General features: G+C 42.6%; 1 protein-coding gene across 3 annotated transcripts in view; it reads left to right on the top strand.

The window, feature by feature from the left end:
* The first annotated feature begins 5,040 nt into the window (after nucleotides 1–5,040).
* MEMO1 (mediator of cell motility 1) overlaps nucleotides 5,041–12,005 on the top strand; it is a 134,622-nt gene continuing 127,657 nt past the window's right edge. Inside the window, exons 1-2 of one of the 3 annotated variants that reach the window (XM_082642812.1) lie at nucleotides 5,041–5,698; nucleotides 6,153–6,230. In XM_082642812.1, coding sequence (XP_082498938.1) covers nucleotides 5,425–5,698; nucleotides 6,153–6,230 — 352 coding nt within the window. In that variant the 5' untranslated portion in view covers nucleotides 5,041–5,424. Of the gene's footprint in view, nucleotides 5,699–5,894; nucleotides 6,231–12,005 lie in introns of those variants that run through there. The other 2 variants (XM_082642811.1, XM_082642810.1) reach the window with 2 other exon arrangements.

The raw sequence follows: 12,005 nt of genomic DNA, 5'->3' as shown, positions 1-12,005 counted from the left end.
GGTTCGTGCCCCGGTCTGGGAGGATCCCATATGCCGCGGAGCGGCTGGGCCCGTGAGCCATGGCCGCTGGGCCTGCGCATCCGGAGCCTGTGCTCCGCAACGGGAGAGGCCACAACAGTGAGAGGCCCGCATACCGCAAAAAGAAAAAAAAAAAATAAAAAAAAAAAAATAAAAAAATAATTTTATCTTCTTAACAGTTCTTCATCAGCGATTCACATCAGAGCCACTTGTGGAACTTTTCGTATATAAATATATATAAAAATATATTAAAAATATAAATATAAATTATATCTCTCTGTGCTATATATCTCTCTTATACATCTATATATCGATGCATACCTGGACCCTGGAGAGCCTGATTCAACTGGGATAGAGCCTGGACTTCTGAATTTGACAAAAACTCTAAGGCATTCTGATACCACCTTTGGTTAATGACCACTTAGAAGTAATTCATTACTCTGCCTAATGCTGCATGGCTTCCAGTGTTCTAATGAATTATCTTCAAGATAGGGCTTAAATTAATCTTAAAATCAATACTTTTTCTCTTTAAGGGCTGAGAATAGGCATGTCTTTTGCTGGCAGTGCACATCCTACTTAGCACTTACCATATGCCAGGCACCATGCTAAATACTTTACATGAATTGTCATTTAACCTCAAAACCCTGTGAGGTAGGTTTAATTTTAATACCTCACTTTTAGAGGAGGAAAGTGAGATTCGGTTAACTTGCTTAAGGTTACAGGGGAAGTAATTGGGGCAGGGATTCATACTCAGCTTAATGCTATATTACCTCCCTGCCCTTAATGCTGTAGTACTCTCTGCTCTAATGCTCTCAGATGTGCTTAAAATTTTTCTTTGGGGGGAAAAATCAGTCTGCCCTTATGTGTATACAGTAGAAGCCCTCTTATCTAGCTGGTAGATGAAAAATAGGAGTCATAGTAAGGAAATGTAAATGACACTGAACAGTTTTTTTTTAAACTTAGAAAATATTCATCTATATTAACTTGGTAATATTTTGATGTCAGCCTTTGCTCTGAGTATGGGTTCTTTGATTGGAATTCTGTTTCTTCCTTCCACAAACCACTCCTATAATGTATGGTTTACAAATTTCAGTTTCAGATTTTTTGACAGTAGAGTAAGATTTTAGACATTTAAGATCTTAATTCTTAAGGCATTACGTGTATAATGATACACTTTTTCATGATTTTTTTCTCCAACCTTCAGTCATCTTATCTGCCTCTAATTTGACAGTTGTTTTTATTGAGTCCAAAGCATTCCACCTAATTTTTGTACTAACACCTTTTGCATTATGTGTTTGTGTTTCATTGGTTTATGTAATATTTTATTAAATTATGTAATGGCAGTACTTTGTACATCTTGTATAAATAGGTTGGAGAACATGATTGACCCTTGTTAGTTATGCACACAAACCTGGGAGAAGAGTGCAACAGTGTGTTTCCTAAAAAGTGTAGTCTACCATCTTCAAGAATTCAGCGTGTGGTGGGCATGGTTCAGTGTATTTTACTATGGGGATGGACAGCATCACTTAGTCCAGTAAGTTGATTGAATAGAAATCAGTTAAGAAAGCTTCTACTATACTTTGATGAGGTATTTCATGTGTAGCTGACAATTATACTATAGAAACAATTCCCACCCTTTGACTGCATAGTCAGGAAGATAATGTTTAATAAACATATACAGTAATAGAGTAAGAGGTACTGTATCCTGTAGAGTGAATTCTTGAAAAATGTGGATAAGTGGGAGGACCAATAGAGTAAATCAAGAATAGATTCTTAGAGGGTATAGAGACCTTGAATTGAAAAAGCAGAAAAATAGGGAATTCCCTGGAGGTCCAGTGGTTAGGACTTCATGCTTTCACTGCCGAGGGCACAGGTTCAATCCCTGGTCGGGGAACTAAGATCCCACAAGCCATGGCCAAAAAAAAAGAAAAAGAAAAAGAAAGAACAGAAAAATAGTTTGGATAGAAGGAAGCTGTTTACCTAATTCTGATAAACCTATGGGGAGAATATTGAACCTTTGTTTAAATCTCTTTGTTTAGGAGAAGGTATAGGAGATTTTAAGATTGATAACTTCCCATTAGCAACATGACAGAATGGCTGTAGGGGCAGTATAAAATACTGTAGCCAGGTATTTTCCTGGACTGGATTCCAAAAAGGCAGTAACAAATCAGAGGCCTGATACATATTGTCTAACTGTAGCAACAAGGGACAAAAAATGGAAGGTGTAAATGGCTATCACTGAGAATCCACTTGTTTAAAATCTCCGGATTTAAAGAAGGAAAGTAATATAATAGTGGAAAATAGGTCACCAGAGCTAAAGGGGGCAATCAGTAATGAATAAGAATTTTCTTTTTAAGAAAACTCTTGTCAGCCTTTAAAAAAACTTCAAATCTTTTGACTCAGTTGTTTAATTTCTGGGACTCCTAAGTAATATTAACAATAAATTTGGAAAAAGCTCTGTGTATAAAATTTACTCCAAAAATTTGGAAATGAAAAAGTTTTCATCTTGTAAGAATCATTAACTATGTAAAGTACTTAGCCTAGTGTCAGGTGCATAGTTAGTGTTTAATAAATGTTACTTATTAAGTTTGGTTTCTAAAGAAGAAAAGAGCAAAGTCAACTGATACTAGGTTAGAGTACCAGTGTTAATTGAAATTAAAAGAGCATCCTTACGCTAAACTCCCTTCTCTCAACCTTGATTTTTTCAAAACCCTGGGGTATCATTCTAGAATATTTTTCTGACAAAGGGCTTTTAGTAATTAGGGGGCTTCTCGAGGTGTCAGTTGTGTATAAGTGAAATCTAAAAGTGGGCAATTTAATATTGCCATATAGGCTCCCAAAACCAAGCCTAATAAATTATTTAATAAATAATTATTGTTGGGTATAGGTAGTATATGTATACGGCACAAAATTCAAAAGATATACAAAGACGTACATTGACCGTTACCAGTTTGTTTCCTTCTAGAAGTATGCCATGTATATGCAAGTTTGTGAGAATATAAGTACTTGTTTTCACACAAATAGTAGCATACTTTACACACTGTTCTGCAATTTGCCTTTTGCGTTTTTTGGGGGGGAAGCTCTTTCCATAACAGTATATAGCACCACCTTATTCTTTTTAATGGGTGCATATGTATGGGTATACCCTAATTTAACAAGTCTCATTGACAGACACTGTGGTGGTTTCTAGTCGTTTGCTAGTACAGACTGATGCGGTGACTATCCAACATGCTATTTCAGAAGATGTGTTATTAATGTTGGGCTCTGGGTGCCTTATTTGTTGAAGTCTGTGCTTCATAAGGACTCTGTTAATGAAGATTTCCTCCTTGCCTTTAACTTTGGATGATGTTTATGGAGCGTCAGACCCAAATCCCTGGTGGATATAATGGAATTTTTTTTTTTTTCTTTTTGGCCACGCCACGAGGCATGTGGAATCTTAGTTCCCTCATGAGGGATTGAACTTCAGTGGAAGCGTGGAGTCTTAACCATTGGACCACTGGGGAAGTCCCTGGAAATTGTTAATGACATGGGAATTGTACAGTATTGCCAAAAAGGCTTCTTCTAGGATATGAAGTATTTTGCATTATATGGATCTTCCTTAATTTAGGGGATGTGGGTAAGTGAGTAGTTTCAACATTTCTTTCAAGAGTACATCCCTGAATAAGGTAGCCAGAATAAAATGGACAGGAGGAGTAATGATGGGATATGTTAAGAGCATTCTAGAAATAATAGAAGATCCTCTAACCTTTCACTTTGCTTGGCATTGTGGTTTTGCTGAGTTTGATCAGTAAGAAAAATCCTTTGGGGAAAGAAGCCTCCAACTGAGCATTTTATTTTAATAGGGAGGAAGCTTAATTTTAGATTACATTACTAGTTTGGAATGAGACCTAGGATTGTTGCTAGGAGCAGAGGATAATGATAAAACATAAATAACAGCTTATAAGTTGTTTCATGATACTTAATGATTCTCACAGCAAGCCTGTGAGTAACATATGACTGCTGTTTGCACTTGACAGATGAGAAAACTGAGCGTTGAAAAGGTTAAATTACTAGATATCCATAATCACACAGCTGATGAGTGACAGAGCAATCAACATTCTTACACCGTATCAACCATATCAACTATTTCCTTTTCTTGAAATTTACAATGAAAAGTTTACCATTTCATCAGGTATCGCTGAGTTTTGCTACTTCAGGAAGAGTACCAGGGAATCAGCTCCGGCCGTCCTTTTTCTGTTATCCCTAAATTGACTACTTGGCCTGTCCTTTTTTTTTTTTTTCTGTGAAATAGCTTAATATTTGGGCAGGTTAGTGGTGAAGTGAGAGGGTTAAAAATTGAGTAAAGAACTATACAGAGTGGAGTTTTGTTTTTTTTTTTTCCAGCTTAAAAACTGTATAAAAAGGTGTGAAAGTCAGAAGTGTTCCAGTAATTGACCAGGACTGGGATCTCATGCAAGATCCTTGAGCCTTAAAATTGAAAAGGTGAGAGGAGGGGTAGAAACTATATAGTATCTGAAAAAACTATTATATGACACTAGTAAAACTTGAAAATTAAGCAGTCAGTCGTTTGTTTTGGACTCTACCGGGGATCTGTTTAGTGTGAAATTCAGATATAACAATTTTTATGATTTTAACTCCAAGTCTTTCATTGAAGGTATGCAACTTTCTCTTACTCTCTTCCCAGTTTTGGAATGGTCTACTCCATAACATTTCCTTGGAGCTCCAAGATATTCTACTTTGCTGTGATTCTTGTATAATTTTAACGTAATTCTTTGTTCCTGACACGTGGGATTTAAAAGATAATGGAGGGTTGGAAATAATGTTTGTTGTATGACTACTCTATCAGGCTCTTTACATTTATTAACTCATAATCCTAGGGACACACCTTGAGTATTGTTATACCCATTTTATAGATGAGAAAACTGAGGCTAGCTATATCACACTGTAGTCTAGTTACGGAGTTAAGACATGCAATTACATAAATATAACTTGAAACAAGATAACTGTTTACAGTGTCAGAGCCATGATTAGACGGTAAGAGTGGCCCGGTGAAGCAAAAAGTAGCATTTGCAGGACCACGGGCACACTACCACATGCCTGCTTCTACAAATGAACTTCCCATCGTGGCCACAGACTTGTGTGCCTAGTAGTGAAACCTTGGGGGTGAGCATCCACTAAGGATTCCTGTGTGTGGCGGGGAAGACAGGGGACTTTCCACGTGGAAAGCCGCACCGTCTTGCCCTGGGTGCTCTGCGTTTAAGGAAGTTGGTTGGGGGAGGGGGCTTGCCCTGCGGCTGCGTCTTACTCCCCGCGCCCTCCCCCTCCAAGCCTCTGCTGCCGCTAAACCCCGGAGAGCGGACCGCGCACGTCGAGATTCCTCGGCGGGCCTGGCAGAGGCTGCTGGGCATGCTCAGTGGGCAGGACCCGTTAGAGTGGCGAGTAAGGAAGCGTTGGCTCTTCTCCGGGTCTGCCTTCCCCGGTTCAGGCCCCGGCCCTGGGCTTTTGTGTGCGCGGAGCTGCAGCCGCCGCTGTCTCCCAGCGGGGCCGCCCGACCCCAGATGCCGTGTGGCCTGTCCGGTGTCCGCCGTTAACCTCGCCGCGCGGCCGGAGGAGGAGCGGGGCGGGGCGGGGCCGGCGGGCCGGCAGCCGGGCGGGCAGGAGGGCCCCGCCGGGGGTGGGGGTGGGTGCGGGGAGTCCCGCGGGGGGTGGGGGGAGGGGGCGGGCGCGGAGTCACGGGGGTGGGGTCACCGGCGGTGGCTCCGGGAGGCCGACCGGGAGGGGAGGGGGCCGTGGGGGTGGCTCGGCGGAACCAGCCCCGGCTGGGGAGCAGCGGCGACTCCGGGGGCCGGGGCCAGGGCTTTCCGGGCTTCGGTGAGGCCGCCGCGGGCCCCGTCTTCCGGCGGCCGCCCGAGTTTGTGGTGATTGTTGCCGCCGCCGCCGCCGCCACCGCCCCGGCTGCCATCTCCTCCTCCTCCCGGGCCGCCGCCTCCTCCTCTTCCTCCTCCTCCTGGGCCGGGCTGATCCCCTCCCCGCTGCCGCCTCCTCCTGGGCTGGGCCCGCGGTGTCTCGTCCCCTCGCGGAGCCGCTCCTGCCGCCGCCGCCGCCGCCTCCTCATTCATCCTCGTGCACCATAGGCGGCACAGGCACCAAGATGTCCAACCGAGTGGTCTGCCGGGAAGCCAGTCACGCCGGGAGCTGGTACACAGCCTCAGGTAGGGCCCCAGGCCGGCCGGCCCTTCCGCCGCCGCTGCCTGGCCCCGCGCCCGGCCGGCCGAGGTCGGCGGCCCGGCCCCGCGCGGCGGCGGGAGGGACGAGGGCGCTGACGGCCGCCGGCCGCGGACCGCGTGGGGAGGGAGCGGGCCGGAGGCTGGCCTCGCCGCCTTCCCACCCGGGCGGCATCCCGCCGGTCAGGCCGGGGTCGGCCGCCCTCACGCTCTGCCGGGAGTTGGGCGAGAGGGAGAGTTGCCGCCTCGTCAGCCTGCGCCCTCCCTCAGGACCAGGCTCGAGGAAAGAATGTGCTCCCCGACCGAGCCTACTTGTCGCCTCCTCCGGCTCCCGGGAAGCGGGCGGCCGGCCGCAGCCACCCCCCGGGGGGACGGCTCACCCTGCGCCCGAGCCCTGCTTCTTCCGTGCGGAGCCGAGCGACCCTCCGCCCTCCGGCCGCGGGAGGGAAGCGCCTTCCTCCTTTCCCCTCCCCTCCCGTCCCCTCCCCTCCCGTCTCCTCTCTTCGCCTCTCCTCCCCACGACGCTCCGAGCGGCGCCCGCGACCCGGGGACTTCTTAGTCTCCCGGGGTGCACACGGGCTGTGCTCGCCCGCCTCCTGCCCGGCAGTCTTCTCCCGCTCCCCTTGGCAGTTCAGAACGAGAGGCCGCATTTCCCCCTCACCTTTCAGGTGCTCAGCCGTCTTGAGAGGAGTGAAAGGTAGTACTTTTTGACATTGCCAGACCAGAGGCAGGGTCTGGGCATGTTAGGTCTGTGAGAGGAGGCCCCTTTCTGGGGTTTGCTGCTCTGTCTGTTGGGGGTAGGGTAGAAGTATTGCTAAGCAGAGGCTTGGGGTGGCCTCCTAGCTCTTTTGTCAGTGTTTTCATTGTTACTGTCATTCACGAAAGGGGCAGCTGGAGATGGCATCAGCACTTTTTTCTGAGCAGCCTCCCAGTCTCCAGTCGCTTAACACCAAGCAGGTGCTGGAACTACCTAACGCGTTGGGTCCGGTTTTGAGCGAGTTTAGTCTTCTATCGACACTGTCCAAAAATACTTCAGAGCTCTTTAGGTAAGAGAGTGTAGGGACTTTCGCTTTAATAAAGCTCTTGTTAGAACGACTGTTTTCTGGGATTATTTTCAGGAGTCACATTTCTGATAAGTTGACAAAATTCCACTGTGATTCCTGAATTTTCAGTCATTTGGTATTGGCTTATCAATACCTAGACCCAAATCTTTAGTGTGGGTCGGATCATGTTTCCCTTTGCAAATAGTTGGGTTGGATAGAGACATGGTTTGTGAGAAAAAGATTTGGAAGTAAATTCATTTCTCTGAGGTTGCTAAGCTCGCTCATTAAATACATGCACTTTACTGACTCACTGAAGATTTGCTGTGTTAAGGAGACATAAAGGATATGCAAGCCTAACAGGTAGCTACAGTTTTTCATTAAGCAGATGACTTTTGATGGTTATAGTGGCTTCCCTCACGGTTCCAAAGTGCTTCATAAACATTTCATCAGTTCTCACAACCTTAGCATATCAGTTAAGCCTTTCTTGTTCAGCTTATGGGGATATGCCCAAGATTCTGTACAAACCAGTGGCAAAACAGGAATGGGAGTCCCTGGCTCCTGGTTTTGTCCTCCAATCAATGCATTATTACTATTAAATTTATTAATGAATAATAGTCTTTTCAGGGTTGTGAGTCACTAAACTTTTTCTTCAATGTGTTTTGAAGAGTTTAAAAAGTCACAGTTTTCATTTTCATGGCCACTTTTTGGTTACTTTATCTTGTTTTCTATACCTTTCAAAAGTGTTTTAAACTTTTGCACTGAAAATGTGGCCAGATGATTCTGGAGGAATTTTTATAGATTCTTGAACATTCTTTGCATAGTAAAATTAGGCATAGTTCTCACACTTCAGACCTGAAAAGACTTCTTCAGTAATCTCAAATATAAGAATCCTTTAATCCAGCTGAAAACATTCTGTGATTAAAACTATTTATCAGTAGTGAACTAAAGTGGACAACTTTCTTAAAATTTTAAAATATATTCTTATTTCCCTAAATTCTGAATGAAATCAGTAATACAATTTTGGTAATGTGAATTGTCATGGAGAACCTTATTGTTAAAAAAAATTCAGACCATGTGTGGCACGCGCGTGCGTGCATGTGTGTGTGTGTGTGTGTGTGAGAGAGAGAGACTTTTAAACTTGAGTAATAATTAGGGTGAATTTAAAGCAATTTAGGGGAATTCTCTGGCAGTCCAGTGGTTAGGACTCTGTGCTTTCACTGCTGAGGGCGCGGGTTCAAATCCCTGGTCAGGGAAATGAGATCCCGCAAGCCATGCATCGCTGCCAAATTTAAAAGAAAAAAAAGGCAATTTAGTTACAAAAGCTGATTTCATATTTTAAAAATGAATAAAAATATACGTAAGTAAATTTTACTTGATCTAGTGACTTCTAGACCCCATTGTATCTAGATTGATAACTTTGACCATTGGAAAAATTTTACTTGTATTATTATTGTTCCCTTAAACTAGGCCTAAAAACATGTAGTAGGAGAGAGACAGATGTGCTTTTGGATTGTCATTCTGTAATTCTACAGCATTCAGATTGTATCCATAGAATTAAAGTGCTCAATTACAGATAAAATGGTGAAATAACATTTGCTTCAGTTATAGCTAGTTCAGAAAAAAAAAGTGTGTATACATATATGTGTTATATATCTACATACACACCTTCGTTTTTATTTACCCCTTGTTATATGCTAGATCCATTGATAAAAGTATCCAGTATTCCCTGCCCTCCAAGAAGATATTGGAGGATAAATTCACCCTAATTATTACTCAAGTTTAAAAGTCTCTCTCTGAAGTGTAGTAACTCAAGACAGAAAATAAATATCAGATAAATTGAGGCAGTGCTTTTAGGAGTTTGGACGAGGGTGTAATCACTTCAAAGGATTTGAATTATGCTTTGAAGGAAGGGTATTTGAGTAGATTTGAAAAGGGAGAAAGTACATTGGGGAACACCACAAAGATACAGAGGCAGGTAAATGTAAGTAGGCCAATTTAATAAGAATGGAAGGTTCTCATGGGGTGTAGTTCGCGAGCCTGGTTGGAGCTAGAGTGTAGATGCCTGTGAATGCTATGCATCATAGGGATTTAACTTATGCAGTAGGTAATCAGGACCAGTGCAGAAGTTTCTGAGTAGGGGACTGATATGCAAGTAGCATTTTAGGAAAATTAATCTCATAAGAAGGTTAATCCTTGCTTCTTTATGGGTATACAGCAGGGATCAGCAAACTCACTATGTCTGCAGTCCAAATCCAGCCTGTGGCCTTTTCTGTGTGTGTGTATGGTAAAGTCCACTAACAAAGAATGGTTTTTAATTTTTTAAAAAAATTTATTTATTTTTGGCTGCGTTGGGTCTTCGCTGCTGCGAGTGGGCTTTCCCTAGTTGCAGCGAGCGGGCCTCTCATTGCTGTGGCTTCTCTTGTTGCGGAGCATGGGCTCCAGGCGTGCAGGCTTCAGTAGTTGTGGCACATGGACTTAGTTGCTCTATGGCACGTGAGATCTTCCCAGACCAGGGCTCGAACTTGTGTCCTCTGCATTGGCAGGCGGATTCTTAACCACCGCGCCACCAGGGAAGCCCGGTTTTTAATTTTTGAAGGGTTTAAAAAACAAACAAGAACCAAGAAGTGAAATAGAGTCTGTATGTGGCCTGTAAAGCCTAAAATATTTACTATTTATTTGGGCCTTTACAGAAAAAAATTGTCAACCCATAGTGTATATTTGTGGTTCTCAAAATGTGGTCTCTAGATCAGCAGCATAATGTGTCTGTACTCTGTATTTTTTCCGGATTTGCTGTATCTTTCATTTCATTATTTCAGCCCTTATCATCTTCTGTCTGGACAGTTACAACTACCTCCTAACCGTCCTTCTTTCTGCCAACTTTATTCCCTTTAAGTCCATCCTCTACAATGCTCCCTGAATAATCTATCTGACCACATAATTTCTTTGCATAAATCTCACTGACCCATCTTTCCTGTTGGATAAGGTCTAAGTCTCTTCATGACTTGGCATCTTCCTATCTCTTTGGCCGCTTCCCCCAACCCCATCCCAGTTCTCCCTTTTACTACGCTTCAGCAACTGTCTAGCAGCTGTTCATTGTTTCTTTAAATACACTGTGGTGTTTCTTATCACTGTGTTTTTATTCAAGCTGTTTCCTGTGTTGGAATGCACTTTGCCAGGATAACTCCTTCTCATCTTTTAAGGACTCAGGTGTTAACACCTCCTAGAAGCCTACCCTGATGCCTTACCTCCCCCTGGCTGTTTCTGATGTTCCTTTGTGTTCCCATAATATCCTGTGTGTATCTCTATATATTTACCTTGTTATCTGTGTATGTGGTCTTCTATAAGATTATGAACTCCTAGAAGACAGGAACTATGTCTTACTAATTTTTTTGTACCCCAAGTTCTCAGCAAGCACAGGTTTTGTACATAAATTTAATAAGTATCTGAACAAGTGAACATTAAAGGGCTTAGCATATAGTAGATATGGACAGAGATATTGACATTTAAATTCCTAAGAACATTGCGGGTGATATAAGACCATTGCTAGTTAAATCTCTGAGCGTAGTATAGGTGAAGAATCTTGGTGGTAGGAAAAGATTAGAAATCATGATTCACTAGTTGGGGACCTTATTTAATGTAAGATTTTTAAAGAAGTACGACATACATATAGAAAAGTGTACAGCTAGATGAAGTTTCACAAAATGGGCGTGTCATTGTAATTAGCACCCAGCTCAATAAATATCAGTAGTGGAATTCCCAGCTCACACTGTATTCCTTGTATTCTAAGACCATAGAAAAGTTTTGTCTGTTTTTGAACTCTGTATAAGTGGAATCATGTAGTATAACTTGTTTGAGCTTCTTTTGCTCAACATTACATATATGAGATTAATCCATGTTATACTGTAGTTTGTTTATTCTTGTTGTTGTGTTCTATTCTGTGAATAAACCACAGTTTATCCATTCTACTGTTGATGGACATTTTTGTTATTTACAGTTTTGCTGCTTTGAACATTTTTGTACTCTTTTTCCTGATGAATGTATATATGCATTTTTGTTGGGTATGTACCTTAGGTGGAATTACTAGGTCATGGTTATGGCTATGGTATGTTCATTTTTAGTAGATTTTGCTGAAGTTTTGCCAAGTGGTTTTACAAACTTATACTCCCACCAGAAGTATATGAGAGAATTCCAGTTGTTCCACATGTTTGCCAACACTTGGTATTGTCAGTCTTTTTATTTTTAGTTTTTCTTGAAGGGTGTGTAGTGGTATTGCGTTGTAGTTTTGATTTTATTTTCTGATGACTAATGAAGTTGAGCACCTTTTCATATTAGGAGCCCCATGTTTATTAGTCATTTGGACTTCTGCTTTTGTGAAGTGTCTGTTAAGTCTTTAGCCCTTTTTATACTAGAGAATTTACTTTTTTCATATTGATTTTTAGTTCTTTATATATTCTGGATATAGTCTTTTTAGGTATATGTATTGCAGATATCTTCTACTCTGTAGCTTTTTCAGGATCTTGGTATTTTGGTGAGTCGAAGTTCTTAATTTTAAAGAAGTCCAGTTTATCAGCTGGTTAGTGTTCTTCTGTTTCCATTTATGAAATCTCTACCTACCTCAGTGTCATGAAGTTCTTCTGTTTCCATTTATGAAATCTCTACCTACCTCAGTGTCATGAAGTTAACTTTCCTATGTTTTCTTTTAAAAGCTTTATTTTTTCAC

Source organism: Mesoplodon mirus, assembly GCF_964341445.2.
Source record: "Mesoplodon mirus genome assembly, chromosome: 14".
In the NCBI taxonomy this organism is placed as follows: domain Eukaryota; kingdom Metazoa; phylum Chordata; class Mammalia; order Artiodactyla; family Ziphiidae; genus Mesoplodon; species Mesoplodon mirus.
This window is presented reverse-complemented; position numbering and strand designations above follow the sequence as displayed.